Genomic DNA, 18,371 nt, shown 5'->3' with positions numbered 1-18,371 from the left:
AATGATCGGATGATTGCTACGACATCATTAGCAGTCAGAGTTCTTCTAGTTCCAAAACAATTCTAAAACCTTGCTAGAATACTTCCTTGTGTGTTAATTTCACTGCGTTGTAATAAGATATTTGCGGAATTTTCATAATTCAGCAACCTTAACTCTGCTTTTTTCTGGGGCCCACTATAAATTGTCTTTACATTAGATTAATTCTGTGGGAAATAGTATTATGGTATTAGTAAATAACATTATAGCAACACTAAATAATAAATGGTAAAATAGTAAATAGTAACGGTAAATAGTAAAATGTAAAGAGTAAAATAGTAAATTGTGTAATGTCAACATTCCTGTATATTTTAAAAGTACACTGGCCATTATATTACAGGTAAAGAAGTAAAAGAAAAATACCTTCCAAAAAAGCAATTGATCTCAATAATATTTAATAACATTCCATTCAGTTTTGGAGAATGTTCAATAGTAGGTTTTAATTTTCAAGATTCACCTATTTATTCATATACAGTGTCATGTTAAAATTTATCTCCAGAGAATTTTTGTTGTTCAATAAGTACATATGGAATTACGTGTTAAAAGGGACAGTTATGTTTCATTATACTTGAAAGCTTTTCTTTCATTTTCTCCTTTGACCTTTTAGAATTATCACTGTCCAATTGGATGAGACAAATCCTGTAGACATGAAGTTGGAACCATCAGTGGAAAGCACAACAATAAATGTATCCAACCTGTACATAGGGGGGATTCCAGAGGGTGAGGGGACATCCATGCTCAAGATGAGAAGATCATTCCATGGCTGTATCAGAAACCTCATCTTTAACATGGAGTAAGTATAACTGTGCTCTCAGCATGTTTTTGCATTTCCTGATCTTTTAATGCTGAGTACTGACACTAATCTGTAATCTAATTTTGCTGTTTGAAATTGCCTAAAATTCTACAAGTTTCTGAAGCAAACCCCATTGTTCTATCATACATGTCTCCCAAATGGATTTTATTGGAGTAGAATGATGGATAGATCTAGTTGTCACACATTAAAAAAATAATTGAACATTAGTTCCACGGGACTATCAATAAATAGCAGAGGTCAAATACATTTTTGGCATACATTTAAGAGAATGAAGAGATTTTGTGATGTTTCTTATTGTCTTGAGCGCATTGCATTAAAGGAGCCTTTACAACTGGGCTACTTGAAACTTCAGCATATTAATGGCTCCTCCTAAAACAATTAATGTCTAATTAAGAACTGGAAGTTTCCTTCCCCTGTGTGGAACTCATGATGAACAAGAGAATTAATATACACCCATGGGCATTTCATTCCTCCTCACTGACCTTCTGCTGGTAGTCAGTGTGCTGATGGGACAAAAGCCATGCTTTGACCTGGGCAGACAAGAATCTACAAAAGAGAAGCTACATGTGCACTTAGCATCAAGAGACTGAAGATCCCCTCTTGACTTGCCTTGTCACCTTGATCAAGGACTTGAATCTTTCATGGTCTCGGTATCCTTTGTGAAAGAATCTCTTACGAGTCCTTGAAATTTGCAAAAATAAAACACTGCATTGGATTTCAACACAGATATAATGTCAGACCCTAGGTTTAGTTTTTGTACACTTAATATATTTATTCACCCACTTGTCTGTTTATTGATTAATTGATTAAGCATCTTTATGTTCCTGAAAGCTGTGATGCTGAGAACTCAATAGGGCAGAAACATTTCTGTGCTGTTCATAGCCATGTCCTCAGAAAGTGCCAGTAGAGTATATGTGGACAGGGGACATGTTGCAAGGGCTTCAGGTTAAAAGGACTTATGATAACTGTAGTTCACAACTTCCTGGGAGAGGGTAACCTGTAAGAAAGAATCAGTGTTTCATTGAAGCTACTGTGCAGTGCTGTGAGAGCCAGATCTTGAATTTGCCCCTGAGGCAGTCCAACCAAGGCTACAAGATGAGGTGACGACGTTTGAGCCAACTCTTAAAGGATGCTCAGAAATGGCCAGTTGGACAACATGAGGATGGGCTAAGGGAGTGGGGGGCAGGCAGAAGAACCAAACAAAACAATATATGAGACAGGATATATGAACTCTGGAAAGATGGTCAATTTGGTTACTCTAAGAGTAATATATCCATGGTTTTTCATGGATTTTAAGTGTTCAATAATCAAATGGCATTGGTTTATGTATTGGTTTGTCATATCTTAATTAATTTTGAAAACACTTTGTTTGTATCTATCTAGGCTTTTGGATTTCACTAGTGCAGTTGGCCATGAACAAGTGGACTTGGACGCCTGCTTGCTTTCAGAAAGGCCTCAGCTGGCTCTTCGTGGAGAGGAGGGCAAGCTGTTGCCAGAGCCCCAGCCTTTACCAAGTCCAGTAAGAGGGGTTTGCTTTCATAACAGTCAGATCCAGGCAGAAAAAGAGTGCAGCCCAGAGGAAATTAAAATGGTGGCCTCGTTGCAAAGGTGTTGGGGAAACTGGGCACACTGAAGCAGTGACACAAAGGGAGGAGGTTGGTGCAGTCTGAGCCTGGGAGCTGATGCTACTGAAGGAGTGAGTCTTCTGGTAGACACAGAAGCGCAGAGAAGATAGACCCTTCCAGGGAGGCCTCTTGGAGCTGGAAGAGAGGGAGAAACACTCTGGCTTCTTCCGTCTTCCCACCCCGGAATCTCCCAGCACTGCTTTCCACTGGCGGAACAAGCTGGAAGCCACTTTGGAAAAGTGACGGGGGGCATCCCTGTGATAAAAGCGGAGCAGGAGCAGGGTGGGGAATGGCCCTCTGAGCAAACTCACAGATAACATGGCACAGCAGTTACAGAGTGCAGGATATAACACTCAGTGCCTCATTTGGCTGCCACACAGCAAACTTTTTGGCAGAGTTTCTATAAGGACTCATGATCACTTTGGTATAATGAGAAACATGAAAATAAGTACTTAATGTAAGTCATTGTTGCTTTAAAAAATGGATTTGATTCATCTAGGTAAAGCCAGTTTTTACCGAATATTTTTAATGGCAGTCGTTGTTACTTTTCATTTTCTTTTCCCTTTTCCGATTTTTCCATTCCCTTGGTTGAAGGCATGCAGTCTAATTATTTAGATGATGGTGCAGTTACACAAAAAGCAGTTCCTTCTAAGCAAGACCTGGCTTTGAGTTCAGGACACCTCTCTGGTAGCATCTGCCCACCCCGAGCCAGAAAACTGAGTCTGAGGCCTTACCTAGTTTGCAGTCAATGTGTAGAAGGCATAGCCGGGCACCTGCAGGTGCCTGAGCACCTTCTCTGGCTCCTCACATCTACCCTGGGGTTCTGGGAGCCCCTTCAGCCTGGCTCCTCTTGGCTGCACCTTCTGCTGTCCATGAGGAATTAGAGATGTCAAACTCGGAAGCCCTGCTAGGCCTGTCACCTGTGCGCACTCCCAGTGTCCCAGTGCATGTGCTGCAGCTGTCCTGCAGCAGCTGACATCCTCAGGCCCTTCCGAGCTGAGTGGAAGGTGTGGGCAGCGGCAAAGCCTTACCACTTGGGCCTAATGAAAATTCCTGGGAATTTAAGTCAACTTGAGTGGGATTGAGGTGAGAGACGCTCTAATTGCTTCCTCGGAGAGAAAAAGGCCTGGCAAGTAAGTTATTTAAAGCAAAGACGATCAAACTAGTGCAAATATGTATTTGTGGTCCTTGGTCTTCTGATATGATTGCTTCTGAGATGTTGTCTTCATGGAAAAATGTGCCCGTGTTAGTGGGGTCATGGCTGTGTGGCTGAGAGTCCTTGTGCATCTTTTACAGCGTCAGTGTGCCGTGGATGGAGCCCCAGAGTATGTCCCCAATGCACACCAGTTTGGTCTCATGCAAGGCAGCCATTTTGTCCTGCCTTTCAATCAGCTGGCTGTTAGAAAGAGGTAGGCATTGTTCTGAAGTCTTCATGAGGTATTCTATTGCTAGATGAATCAGGGAGGTATTCTTCAGCAACGGGTCTTTTCCAGAAGCAGCTATTTCTATTTTATTAGGGAGTGCTTGACTGGCAACCAGATGGCAGCAGTGACAAGGCAACGAGATAGAATTGCAGCCTTTATGCAAATCAGATGCTTACACTGTGGTTAAGTGGCGTTCCTGTGGGTTGTGTTCACCTCTTCTAGATGACGGCTGGTTACTGCCTCTGTGTATATGTAGGAAAGCATGGAGGTATCTATGTAAATCACTCCTTATTCCAGAATCCAAAGTCCCCTAGATCTGTTATCATCTAGTCTTTCAACCCCATTTTACTGTAAGCATTCACTAATCTGATGCAATTGTCTACTCAAACTCTTTCACTGTGCCTCCCCCAAATTCCTGGGGCCACACCCACACCAGCCTGCACATTTCCTCTTGCCCTCACACCTGCCTGTCCCCCAAGGCCTTTATTAGGGGAAGCCAGTTCACATCCCACCGGTCTCAAGGCCTGAAGCAGGCCGAAGTTCCTCTGGACTCCACATCCTTCCTCCCTCCTCTGAATCTCCAGCCCGTCTGAAGTTCACACCTCCAGACTCTGCTACTCCCTGCACCTCTTGTCGCTGTCCTCTGTGATCACCACCCCATCGCTGTCTTCAGGCATTAATGTCTTTTTTCTACCACTCCTTCCATCATTCTCCAGGAATGCACAGCCACCCAACACTTGATCTTTCAAGTCCTTTGGCTCCAATCTGTCAAAGGTCTTTTCCTCCTTTCTCCTCAGCTACTCTCTCCCCACAGTCATACCCTTGCCTGCTTCATAAGTATCCATCCCACCTCCAAACACTCTAAGCAGCCTATGAACTGACGTCTTCCTCATCTCTACTCTGTTACTCCCCATTTCAGCAGTTCCTCAACTACATCAAGACCTCTAAGCCCTCATGCTTTTCCATGATAATCACACCCTTCTCTAGCCCTGAAACACAATTGATGCCCTTCCCAGATAGGTTGGATGCTATTATTACACATGTTCCTTTGCAAACTCCTGTAATGCTCTCGTCTTGTCTACCATGACCGGAGGTAAAACTCACACTTGTCCTAACTCCATGCCTGGTGGGCAAGGCTGTGGAAACGCATTATCTTCTTCCTACCTGGTTTGACGTTGAAGTCATGGCCATGAATCTCAGATGGAACCTCCAGAATATATGAAGAGCCAATATACTTCTCTAATATGTTCACTATTTTTTATTGTTCATAGCTTCTGCTCTTAGCTCAAAACTCTGTACATCCCACAGCCTCTCTTCATGCCCTAGCTGATGACCTGCCTCATGGAGAAGAGAGAACTCCTTCATCTGTCCACTACCCCCAGCCTTTGTCCCCATGTCTCTACCACTTCCCCTGGCAACATGGAGGAAGGGTCCTTGTTCCCCCTTTTGCTTGCCCTCTGGAGCCCCTCACCTCTCTCCCCTTCCAGTATGTCGGCAGTATCCATTTGTCCCTCTTTCATACATGATTTCCACCAACACACATGCAGGATCATCAGTGATAATAAGAGGAGCAAACACTTGTGCCGGAGGCTATCTCGGTATTTTACACATTTACCCTAACTGAGTCCTCATACTTATCCTATGAGGAAGGTAACATTAGCTTAATTTTATAGACATGGAAATTGAGGCATATGGTAGTTAAGTCATCTGCTCAGAGTCACACAGAAGAAAAATTCAAACCCAGACACTGTGACTTGTGTCTATGCTTGTAACACTACTTCTCTCGTAGTTTCTAACTTTTAAAACAAACTTTCCAGGAGACCACACACACACACACACACACACACACACACACACACACACACACACACACACAATATGCTGGCTCTGTTGCAGTTAAACTTCTTGAAGAAGTTGCCTTATGTGGCTGTATGCCTTTCCTCACCTTTCATTCCCTCTCCCAGGCCACCCAGGCAGCCTCCCCTCCCTCCTTGGTTGCACTTGCCGGAGTTGTCCAGGACCTGTTGTGGCCACGTCCCATCCCAGGGTGCCTTCTCTGCTGCGCTCTCAACAGTATGACACGCACTTGGCCACTTGACTTCCTTGGCCCACGCTCCCATGATTTCCTGTTCTCTCCATGCCCACCCCTGCTCATCTCCTCTGCTGGCTCGTTTTCCATCAGAGAAGGCCCAGGGCCTCTTCCACATATTCTCCAACAGTGGCCTTCTATATTCCAATGACTTTGAAATACCATTTATTTGAACCAACACCTGCATCTCTAGCCCTGACCTCCACTTAGAACTCAGGAGCTGTATAACCAACTGGCTACTCGACATCTCCATGTGGATTTGGACAGGCTCCTCCACCTCAAAACACCAAAAGAAAGTTCACAGTCTTCCCCAAACCTGCTCTTTGTCATTTCTGTAGACATCACCACCATGCACTTGGTTGCCCCAGGCCCAAACCCGGAGGTTATGTTCTGTCCCTCACTCTCCAAGTTCAGTCTAGCTGCAAGTCCTATTGCTTCTTCCTCCAGAACATTTTGTGCATTAGTTCACCTTCTCTGCATCCCCCACCACCACCCTGCTCTAAGTCACCACCAGCCTCCTGGGGACTGTTTAACAGCTGCCTGCCTAATGCCTGCTGTCACCCTGTCCCCACCTGATTTGTTCTTCGCATCAGAGGTTCCTTTTAAGATATAAGTCAACCCATGCCCACTCTCCTCCTTAAAACCCTCCTTGACTTCCCACTGCACTTAAAATAAACTCCAAATACTGCCTTCCAGAGCCCCTCATCCATGAGGGTGGAGCCACACCCTCCTTTCCCCTCCCTGTGTGCTTTAGTGATGTCATGCTTCCTGCTATGGGAGGACACCCAGACGCAACCATCCCTCCACCCCTGCGTGGTGCCATCTCCCACATGGCCCCAGTTGGGGACTCCTGGCTGTCCGCCATGATTGAGCCCATCATTTTAACATACTCTGTACTGTCTGAAAACAAAATGCAGGCCTGTCCTGCTGGCTCTGTGGGGCTTGCTCCTGTCTGTCATTCAGATCTCAGCTGAAATACCTACTTTCAGAGTCACCTACCTGACTACTTAATGTTCCATTGGCCTGCTCACGACACAATTTTTACTCTCTGGTGTATTTCTGGTACTAGCTTTACCTTCCTTTTGTTCACCACTTTAGCGTCCACTCCTAGAACAGTTCCTGGCAGAAATAAGGACGCAGTAACCATCAGCTGAGTGAATGGATGGCAAACAAATGTTGAAATAATTATTGGGTTCTCTCTTTGAGGTTATTTTAAAAAGCAAACGTGCAAGCTTATTCCTTTCTGAGGACTGAGCTCTTATTTTCCTGCAGGCTCTCAGTTCAGCTACGTATCCGTACGCTTGCCTCCAGTGGTCTCATTTACTACATGGCTCACCAGAACCAAGTGGACTACGCCACACTCCAGCTGCACAGGGGCCACCTCCACTTCCTATTTGATCTTGGGAAAGGCAGAACAAAAGTCTCTCACCCTGCGCTGCTCAGTGATGGCAAGTGGCACACGGTACGCTTTCAAGAAGCTTCTGGTCATGCCTTCTGAGTTTTGTTCCATCTGTCCCATGTGTCTACTGCGTTTCACTGCAGTGAAATTTTCCCTTTGATTTCTGCTCGCTTAATGTCTGGCTTCTCCCCTATAAAATGTAAGCTTCTTGCAAACAGTGACCTTTTCTTCTTCCTGGAATATCCCCAGGGCCTAGCTCAGTGCCTGACACCTCATAGGCACTCAGCACACACTGGTGGAGTGAATGAAAAGTACCCAAAATGTTCGTGATATGATGAGAAGTAAATCAAGCCCATCCATGGTGTGGATGAGCTAAACCTGAAAGCATGGCATTTGCTTTTTTATCACTAGGACTCTGGAGCACTTTCTGCTCTGAAGCACACATTGCTTGTGCCTGATTCCAGTCTTCTGCCAGACTCAATGCCTTCTCACCACTGGCTGTGTGAAACTCTGAGCCATCCCTTAGGATGTCATTCAGGGTATTATAGCCAAAATGAACAGAGTTGCAAAAAAACATTGTCAAAATTTTCTCAGATTCCTTAAAAATCATGGATATTTTCATTTTGCTCTAGGTAAAGACAGAATACTTTAAAAGAAAGGGCTTCATGGTGGTTGATGGCCAGGAGTCCCCCATGGTGACCACAGTGGGCGATGGCACCACATTGGATGTGGAAGGAAAGTTGTACCTGGGAGGCCTCCCCTCCGATTACAGGGCCAGGAACATTGGAAATGTGAGCAGCGTTTTCTGTATGGGGCCCGTTTTACCTGTATTGTGGTGGTGGTTATTTTGTAGAGGAACATGTTTATGTTTAAATTACCTTGTTTGGACCTGGGGCTTGGCTGCAAGATGCAACCTTTCGAACCTCATCCCCAGATTGGGTCTTGAGGCTTCCCCTTGAAGCCTGACCAGCCTTTCCTGCCTGTCAGTTGGTGAACGTGTTTCTTTCCACAGCCCCTTAGCCCCAATACAGTTCAGGAAAGTCCGGGGAATCTGTATTTGCACATGAGAAAGCTCCTCATTCTTGATGTCCACAATATTTAATCAAAGTAATAGAAAACATGTTTATGGCATTATTAGCAAAGATACTCAAATAGCAGCATTAAGTTAGACATTCATGTGAAGTATTGTGGCAATTAGATTTTAAAAACCCAAAGATAGCGTTTTAATGTGTTTTGTTGAAGTATAGGAAAAAATTGCCCTTGGTTGTATTCACCACCGTCTGCTCTCTCATCATTTGGTTTAGATCACCCACAGCATCCCCGCTTGCATTGGGGAGGTGACAGTGAACAGCAAACAGCTGACCAAGGGCAGCCCAGTGTCTGCATTTGCAGTAGCCAGGTGCTACGCAGAGGTCCAGGAAGGAACTTTCTTTGAAGGAAGTGGCTATGCGGCTCTCGGTATGTATTATCAACAATCTCCAAGAAATCTTTTGGATTCACCTGCACGCTCAGCGGCTATGAATCCAAGAATTGTATGATAGGACAGGACCCACTGGACAAGGCTGCAGCAAGACCACGTTTAGTTAAGTGTTTCAGTTAATTCTTATTTCTCAGCTTCTAATGTATGAGCCTTCTCACTTCTTGTGCCACTCAGATGGCCTGACAAAGGCTTCCTCCCCTAGAGTCGGTGCAACTCCCGGCAGAGGGTAACGTGCAGGTTTAATCTATACCCTTACTAAATTTAGGTAAGGAATGCTTTCACTGTCCAAGTTAATAAAGGCCTTTGAATTAAAAGTCAGCAGCATAAAATATCCAGACCACCCAGCCAAATAAATGCAAGTCAGATTTGATGAAGAAATTAACTCCATTTAGACTGAAAATATTAATCAATTAGAAGTCGAGGAATTTAAATCTATACATTGCCTTAGAATGTAAAGTCTTCAATGTTTAGAGGTAGCCCTTCCAATGTACCTGCTATTCCCTCCCCGTTTTAGATAACTGATTTGCCGGTCGGGAGGGAGGAGAGGGTATGCAGCACATGTCTCACCTCCATTCTTCCAAGCTCTGGTAGCACCACCTTCTCCCATGTTTCCTTCAACCCTGGGTGTGGTAACAACTGCCTGCTATTGATAATATCCCCAATTGATGTCAGCTTTTTAAGTCACCTGAATAAAAAAATTCATTCAATTAAATCCTCACTTAAAAAAAAAACCTAGTGTGGACTCTCACTAATACACTCAGTAAATGATGACATACCCAGTATGTAGACAGTGGGAAAATAAAGTAGACTATTTCTGAATAGATGATGAAGGGGTTATATTGGATCAAATCCCTTTTCCTTGTTGTTCCCTACGTGGCTCTAGATGAGAGGATGGGCCTGCCTCGGCCCTAGTATGGCTTAGCCCCCGATTGTGTGTCTTATTTAAAAGTGTCACTTCATTTTACAGATGTGCAAGCTAAGGCTCAGAGGTCAGAGGTAACTCGCTGGTAGGGATGGAGCTGGATACAGAGAAAGCTGGAGACAGGTCTCCCGAATCTCAGTCAGGAGCGGAAGTGCTCAGCCCGCCCAGTCCAAGGCCTCTCTGAGCCTGAGCCTTCCTGGGCTGGCCAGGGCGCACCACCAACTCAAGGGTCTCCTTGTGTTTTCCAGTCAAAGAAGGCTACAAAGTCCGATCAGATGTAAACATCACACTGGAGTTTCGTACCTCCTCAGAGAATGGCGTCCTCCTGGGGATCAGCAGTGCCAAAGTGGATGCCATTGGATTAGAGATTGTGAATGGCCAGGTAGGTGCTTCATCTCAGTGGGGTTCCCCCTTACCCCAGTGTCAGAGACAGAGCAGTTGAGAAATACTTCGATCCACATTTCCAATTATCCACTTTAACGGAATGAAGAAGAGTTTCAGTTAATATTTAAAAAATAGATAATCCTAAAAAGCTTTTAAAAAATAATTTCTTTTGTAATTCTGAAGTTATATTCACAGCAAAATTACAACTACAATACAAAGAACTTTTTTTCTGATCCATCTTAAAGTAAGTTGCCAACTTGATGCCCCATTTCCCCTAACATTTGTAAACTTTTTATTTAGAAGTAATTATAGATTCATAGGAAGTTGCCATGAAATGTACAGGGAGCTCCTCATGCACCCTTCACCTAGGCTCCTCCGGGTTAGCATCTTGCATAACTAGTAAGTACATCAATTCCATAAAATTGACATTGGCACAATCCTCTAAGTTTAAGTTATGCTACTTATACATGTATGTGTGTGTAGCTCTACCCAATTTAATCACATACGTAGCTTCATGTAACCACCACCACAGTCAAGACACTTAATTGTTCCATTACCACAGGCTCCCTTGAGCTATGGCCTCTAACTTTCTCCCCCTACATCCTAACCTCTGGCAACCACTAATCTGTTCTCCATCTCTCTAACTGTTATTTCAGGAGTGCTCTACAAATGAAATCACGCAATATGTGTCCTCTTGAGATTGGCTTTTCAACTCAGCCTCATTTCCTGGTGGTTCATCTAGGTTGTTGTGTGTATCAATAGTTCATTTCTTTTCACTACAGCGTATTCCATGAGATAGATGTACCACAGTCTAATTTTTTCAATGAAAAAAAAAGTGATTTTTTTTCTCTATAACTATTCTGCTCCTGCTTTTCAGGTTCAAGTCCTTCTTATGTAGGGAACAAAATGAACTCAACAATTAACAGTACTTTAAGTCTCTTCTGCTTTAAAATGGCCTCCTTCAGAGTTTCTCCCAGTTCTCATTCTCTTTCCTGTCCTGTTTGGGTCCATCTGAGTGCATCTTATTTGCAAGGTTTGGGGAAAGGGAGTTTTTTTTTTTTTTTTAAATTGGGGAATCGGGGGAAGGGGAACAGACAAGTTGCTGTCGTTTTGTTCTTCAGTCTAGTTGTGGAGGACGTTGCTTCACTGGCCCAAGTTGGCACCATCATTGCGCTCTTCCCGGGTGAGACAGATCAGTCGCCGGCTTCTGGACGGCTGCTCACAGCAGCTGCTGGCCGCTCACGCTGGCTGCTGGCTACACATGGTAGCCTGTGGCAACCCACTGCCACAGGGGCTGCAGCCTACGCCATCGCCAGTGACTCACAGCAGCCCAGCTCTAGGTTGAGCTGTTGTTCAGCATCTTAGCTGTGGAGGGCAGTGTCACTGGCCCTCATATGTGGGATCCGAACCGGGGCCCTCTGGCGTCCCAAGCCAGCTCTTAACCAACGTGCCACTCGGCCGGCCCGGGGAAAGGGAGTCTTAATTGCCCTTTTTCTTTTCTGTGGGCTCTCTCCTAACAGCAGTGAGGTATAACTCATCTCTCCACATCTTCAGACACAGCCTGTCTTTTGTGCAGTTGGTCAGTTGTTCCTGGCTGGTTATAAGGAGCAGTCTGAGGTCTCAGTGCGTGGAGACTGCTCCTGGAGATTTGGCCGTCCTTTGCAGATCAGGCTTCCATCCCAGCTGTCATGGGCACTGCTGCCTCTTCATCTTCAGTCACCTACCCCCAGAGTTGGAATGTCTGCTGTGCCAGCACAGGCCATGGAGCATCTGAGTGGTGGTCTCTCGAGTCCTCTCTCTCTCACTGCATTTTGCCACTATTCCCGCTGCACTGTGATCAGCTCATGTTACTGTGGGACTAAGATGCTTGACTCTTCCCGATACTGCCTCCTGGAAGGCAGGGAACAAGTTTCTACGCTGTAGATTCCCCCAAACTCAATCGCTTGTTTCTAGTATTTCCCTACTTACTCCCCACAGAAATTTTGGTCCCTAGGAGATCCTAGAATGAGGATGGGGAGAATATAAGAAAGTCATCGGACTGCTTGTGCCTCACCTCTTCTCCCCACTTACTTCATTTTCATATAGAAACAAAATTGTCTCTACATCATATTGCTTCCTGTCTACACTGTGACTTACAACTAACTTTTTTTCTCACCTGTACTTCAAAAGAATTATGAAAAATTGTGTATCCATTTGCACATTTTTATGTGACATCTTAAAAATGTTATCAGCAGTATAATAGTTGCGAAAAATGTAATTTCTGACATATGAATGTTGTATATTTTACCAGATTATTGGCTTATTATTTATTGTTCTTTTAAAACATTTTTAGTGGTTGCCCAAGGGTTTATAATATACATCTTTAATTTGTCACAGCTACCCTGACATGATACTGAGTAACTTCACATATAGCATAAGAACCTTACAGCAGTATACTTACAATTCTTCCCTCCCATCTTTTGTGTGTTACCACTCGCTGTGGTAGAGCATCTGTAGTTTGTCAGAAGGGAGTTAATAAATGTTCCTTCATAGGTGCTAGCAACTAGTGTGGACTGACACCCTCAGTAAACCCATCAGTTCCCATTGTCCTGAAAAAGAGGAATTGATTTGAGCACACAATGCTGACAGTGCTCAGCCTTGTACCTATAGGAGGTGGGCATTTGCCCGTTCTGAAGTTTCAGGGATAAGATAGCATCTGAATCCTTTAAGAGGCTATTTTTCAAAACAATTGTGTTTTATAGTTTGCTCTCCTTTTTGGCAGAATGCTGGGATTTTATCCACTCCAAGCACATTACGTAAATGGTTGTGTTCCTTAAATATGAAAAAATTCACCAAGATATGTGTCTATCTTTGTGTCTGTTTTTTGTCTAGCTCTTGTTTCACGTTAACAATGGTGCTGGTCGGATAACGGCCACATATAAGCCCAAAGCCACTAACAGCCTCTGCAGTGGAACATGGCACACCCTGCAAGCTCACAAGAGCAAACACCGTGTGGTTCTGATTGTCGATGGGAATGCCGTTCATGCTGAAAGTCCACACACCCAGTCCACCTCAGTGGACACCAATAATCCCATTTACGTCGGCGGCTATCCTGGTACGTCTGGATGTCTGCTCTGCTTATTCATTTTTAAGTGGCACTGGCACTGGTGCCAGTCTTAGTTCAGGTGGATATAGAATAGGGATTAAGAAAAATACATGGTTTGAATGACAAACCCTTTATCATTTTAGAAGGGCTATTTCAAATACCTAGGAATTATTGGAAAAGTTCAAATAATCTACACTCGTAAACTGATCATTAGGTAAGACTCTAAGAATATTGGATGTGGCGTAAAGTAAGTTGAATGACTTTACTGAGGCAAATCATCTTAGATGTCTCCCAGAATAGGGAATCATTTTGGGGTGGGTAATCTTTTCAGAGGACAAACATGTGTCGTATCCTCTCACATCAGTTTCAGGTTAGAATTATGCATTTTCAGATGGTCCAAGTAATTGTTACAAATGATAATAAAATAAATATCTTTTAAGATTTTTAAAGTCACAACTATGCCTTAAAATGATTGCACAATTAAAAGTTTTCATTAACTTACATTATCATCGAAGCCACCTATGTGGGAGAATCGTATTCTCGTTTTGATATAGAAACCACTTGAGATTATTTTTCATTCCTATTGTGTTGTCCAAGTCATTTAACAAAATTAAGCAAGACTTCTCTTCTTTCCTAAACAGCTGATGTAAAGCAAAACTGCCTGAGCAGCCAGACTTCCTTCCGTGGGTGTTTGAGAAAGCTCACTCTGACTAAGGGCCCACAAGTACAATCCTATGACTTCAGCAGAGCTTTTGACCTGCAGGGCGTTTTCCCTCATTCCTGTCCTGCGACTGAGCCCTGAGCTTCAGGGAAACTCCTCAATTGGTTATATTTTGCTTATATTTTCAAGAGAATTATTTTTGTGAATTAAAATCTCTGTAGTTCAGATGTCATTTCCAACTCAGGTTAAGTGCACAGATTTTGTGTTATGTTAAACTAAAACCACATGTACAACAAATACCTCTGTTAGATAGTTTAAAATGTCAGTTGAATTCATTAGCTCTCTTTTTTAGTTTTTCAATGAATCTTTGTAAGTACTGAATATTCTGTTAATTACTTGACAGTGTTTCACGTTTTGCGTTTTGAGCTTTTAGAAAATAAAATATCACTACACACTGTAATAAATTAGAGCAGAGAATGAATCCTTTCTTTACCAAAATGTTAAGCTCTGAATTCTACAACAGACACAAGAAATACAATTGTTGCTTTCCAGCAGAGGGCACCAGCTGTTTGCCACATAAGCCTTTTAAACAAGCTCCAGGGAGGTCAGAGGGACAAAAGGAGAAAAGGAAGGGGACGGACATATCCTTGTTCTGTTAGGACCTAACAGAGCGCTTTGCAGCACAAATATCAACAACAACAACAAATTACAACTTTTTAGCTCTTCTTTTATTTTATTGTCTTCTTTTATTTTCACCCCTTGGGATAAGACAGTTTTTCTTGATCAACTGCTTTTTCTAGGAGAATGTGTAATTTCAAAAGAGGGAAAAATTAAAAGCCACACATATATTCTTCTAATGAAATAAGCAGTTTTAAACCCAGATTTCTGAACTCGCATTTAGTCCCCTTCAATGTATTTTAGTTCTGCGCTGGCTGGGGTCAAAATGGCTGCTCTCCCATATGCTTCAGAAAAATGATTTCATTTTTCAAATGCTTACTTGAAGGAAGGGCTCTACCTCTCTTATCAATGACCTACATTTCCAGTATGAAAGGTGATCGATTACATTTCTATTTGTGTGAGAGATTTTAATTTGATAAATACGAAAGGCAACTCTGGTCCTGGTCCCTGTCCCTCTCCTGTGCCTTGCTCATGTTTCTAAACCCTCGTGGAGATCTGCACCTCTTGGCTGATGTCTCTGAAATTTGTAATCCTTTTCCAATTAAATGTCTGCGTGAAGATATTAGAGAAAGGTAGCAGCCAATTGTGGAAGTGCGGATTGTTCTATAGCACCTGGCAGTTTTAGGAAAGCAGACTCCTTCAATCTAAAAGCAGCCACTGGGAAGCTGGGTTAGGAAAGGGGCATTTGCATCTCAGTAGTGAAAATGCGCGAGGAGGGGAACACATTACCTTGGGTGGCCTTTCAGTTAATATTTCTAAGGAAGCCATCTACCGTGGGAGATGACAACTCAGACATTCTAGACCTTGATCCACCATGTTGGGTGAGGAAGTGATCCAAACCAGGACAGAGAGCCGACTGTAGAGTTGCCATGGACTTTGTGCCCCCGTTTTCCTATTCCCTCTCTCCTTCTTTCTACCAACCCTGCTCACTTTGAGCTAAAGCAGAGTTTGGGCCTATCATGGTTATACCTATTCTCAAGGCCTCTTAAAAGATTTCCTCAAGGGAACATCCACTTCTCTCCTCGTTGGCCTTTCATGGAGCACAGAGAAGAGCGACCTGGGTTTAGATGTCTTCCCATGAGAGTGAAGAGCTGGACTCTGGGTCAAATACTGGGCTCTCATTCTCATGCCAGGTGTCATGCTGGTTCCTTAACCTCTTTCAGCAAGTGTTTAGATTCAGGCCTTTAGAATAAGGTTGCCAGATAAAATACAAGATACCCAGTCAAATTTGAATTTCAAATAAACAACAAACGTGTTTTTGGTAGAAGTATGTCCTAACTACTGTACAACATCCTATATTTTTTATTTGCCAAATCCGGCAACCCCACCTGAGAGGCCCCAAAGGACAAACAAATATTGTCACCCTTCCCTAACTGCCAAGTGATTAAAAAATGTGTGTAACTTCAAAAACCTGCAACAAAGTCCATTGAAAACCACATGTGGTAATTTTTAAATTATTATTGTGTTAAGAACATTTAACATGAGATGTACCCTCTTAGCAAAATTTTAAGTGCATTATACAGATCTGACAATTAAGTTCACAAACTTGTTGCAACGATGTTGCTAACTTTTTTTTATATCAGAGGGATTATTCACATTATGAATTTGTACCAACTGGACAAACAGTTAACCAAGTTTACAATTTGCTGGAAAGTTTGCGTGAAAAAGTTAGATGAAAACGACCTGAACTTTCACCAACAATTCATGGCTCTTGCATCAACAACAATGCACCAGCTCACACGGCACTGTCTGTGAGGGAGTTTTTAGCCAGTAAACAAACACCCTCCCTACTCACCTGATTTGGCCCCCAATGACTTCTTTCTTTACCCCAAAATAAAGGAAATATTGAAAGGAAGACATTTTGATGACATTCAGGGAATCAAGTGTAATACAATGACAGCTCTGGTGGCCATTCCAGAAAAAGAGTTCCAAAATTGCTTTGAAGTGTGGACTAGGCACTGGCATTGGTGCATATCTTCCCAAGGAGAGTACTTCAAAGGTGACCATAGTGATATTCAGCAGTGAGGTGTATAGCACTTTTTTTAGGATGAGTACGTGATCTTAATTGTCAGACCTTGTAGAGTACGTATTGTTAACCAGAGGCACAATATTAACTATGTGCACAGCAAATCTCTAGAACTTGTTCATCTTGCATAACTGAAACTTTATACCCACTGAAAAGCAGATCCCCATTTCCCCTCCCTTACCGCCTGGCAACCTCCATTCTACTCTCAGTTTCTATGAGTTTGACTGTTTTAGATACCTCCTATAAATGGTGTCATGCAGTACTTGTTCTGTGACTGGCTTGTTTCACTTAGCATCATGTTCCTGCAGGTTTATCCATGTTGTCACATATGGCAGGATTTTCTTATTTTTTTAATGGCTGAGTAATATTCCATTATATATATTTTTTCTGTATCCAATGATGGACATTTAAGTTGTTTTCATATCTTAGGCATTGTGAATAATGCTGTGATGAACATAGAAGTGCAGATATCTCTTCAAGATCTGATTTCAATTATTTTTTAATTTTTTGAGGAACCTCCATATTATTTTCCATAGTGACTGCACCATTCCTACCAACAGTATAAAAGGGTTCCAATTCCTCCATATCCTAACCAACAATTATTATTATTTTTTTTAACAGCCACCATAAAAAGTGTGAGGTGATATCTCACTGTGGTTTTGATTTGCATTTCCCTAGGGTTGGTTAATAATGGTGGGTATTTTTTCATATACCTGTTGGCCATTTGTATGTTTTCTTTGGAAAAATGTCTTTTCAATTCCTTTTTCCATTTTTAAATCATGTTATTTGGTTTTATTGCTATTGAGTTATAGGAGCTCCTTATATAATTTGGATATTAAACACTTATGAGATATGGGTTTAGTTTGCAAATATTTTCTCCCATTTCATGAGTTGTCTTTTCATTCTGTTGTTTCCTTTGCTGTGCAGCATGTGGTAAATTTTTAACTGGCTTTTAGTCCTTTCCAGTTTTTTTTTCCGTTTTCTCTGAAATAGTAACTTAGATTGATATTCTCATTTTATCCTGACATAGAAGCAGGCTAGCTATTCTCAAGTAAGTTATTGGAGCTAAAACTTGTACTGGGTAAGGAAAGGATGCTGGTGTGTTGGCAGTCACACAAATTCAAAGGAAAAAGGAACAGAGCAATTAAAGAAAGCCATATTCTGCTATAATTTCCTTCCCACTAACATTTATTTGTCAACTCCTTGAATGAAGTATTTGCCCCACAAAAAAATACGTCCAAGGTTTCCAGTACAATTTCATTATGCGGCAGAGGCCCTGAAAATAAAGGCTGCCCTTTTTCTGACCTGGAAGTTAAAGCCCAATTTATATAATCTGTTATTGACTTTCCTATATTGTCTGTCTATACAACCATTTCTAAAGTAATGCATTGCAATTAGGGAGGATACACAACATGACTGAAGAGGAAACAACCATATATCAATACAGGCTAATGAATTATGCACTAATTTAGTTTCTACATCAGATCTTGAGATGAAAATAGATACAATGTCCTAGTAAATTTGCTGGGGTCGTGAGGCATATGTATTTTCACCTTTGAACACTCTAATTGTGCCACCATGAGACAAACGGGTCTGGGAAGGCTTAAAGAGGTAGTTGTAACTAGGCTTTGCAGAATGCACAATAGCAACATTTGTGGGAAGCGGTTCAATTTGTAAAGTGTTTTCACATGCACAGGGGTGTTTGGGTCTGGATAAGGGGGTCTAGGAACCTGACACATGGGTCTAAG

At 42.6% G+C, this 18,371-nt stretch overlaps 1 protein-coding gene across 1 annotated transcript in view; it reads left to right on the top strand.

Annotated features, from left to right (window-relative positions):
* Positions 1 to 14,753, top strand: part of LAMA1 (laminin subunit alpha 1) — a gene marked incomplete at its 5' end in the record, with an annotated part of 126,951 nt that extends 112,198 nt beyond the window's left edge. The window contains 9 exons of the mRNA XM_019633794.1: positions 644 to 829; positions 2,234 to 2,369; positions 3,772 to 3,884; positions 7,261 to 7,450; positions 8,020 to 8,178; positions 8,692 to 8,845; positions 10,038 to 10,171; positions 13,045 to 13,267; positions 13,900 to 14,753. Of these exons, the coding sequence (XP_019489339.1) occupies positions 644 to 829; positions 2,234 to 2,369; positions 3,772 to 3,884; positions 7,261 to 7,450; positions 8,020 to 8,178; positions 8,692 to 8,845; positions 10,038 to 10,171; positions 13,045 to 13,267; positions 13,900 to 14,060 (1,456 nt within the window). The remainder of the gene's footprint in view (positions 1 to 643; positions 830 to 2,233; positions 2,370 to 3,771; positions 3,885 to 7,260; positions 7,451 to 8,019; positions 8,179 to 8,691; positions 8,846 to 10,037; positions 10,172 to 13,044; positions 13,268 to 13,899) is intronic.
* Between the last annotated feature and the right edge of the window lie 3,618 nt (positions 14,754 to 18,371).

The sequence above is a fragment of the Hipposideros armiger genome, unplaced genomic scaffold (genome assembly GCF_001890085.2).
Source record: "Hipposideros armiger isolate ML-2016 unplaced genomic scaffold, ASM189008v1 scaffold_1411, whole genome shotgun sequence".
NCBI lineage: Eukaryota > Metazoa > Chordata > Mammalia > Chiroptera > Hipposideridae > Hipposideros > Hipposideros armiger.
The sequence above is the reverse complement of the archived record's forward strand: the minus strand, read 5'-3'. Positions and strand labels throughout refer to the sequence as shown.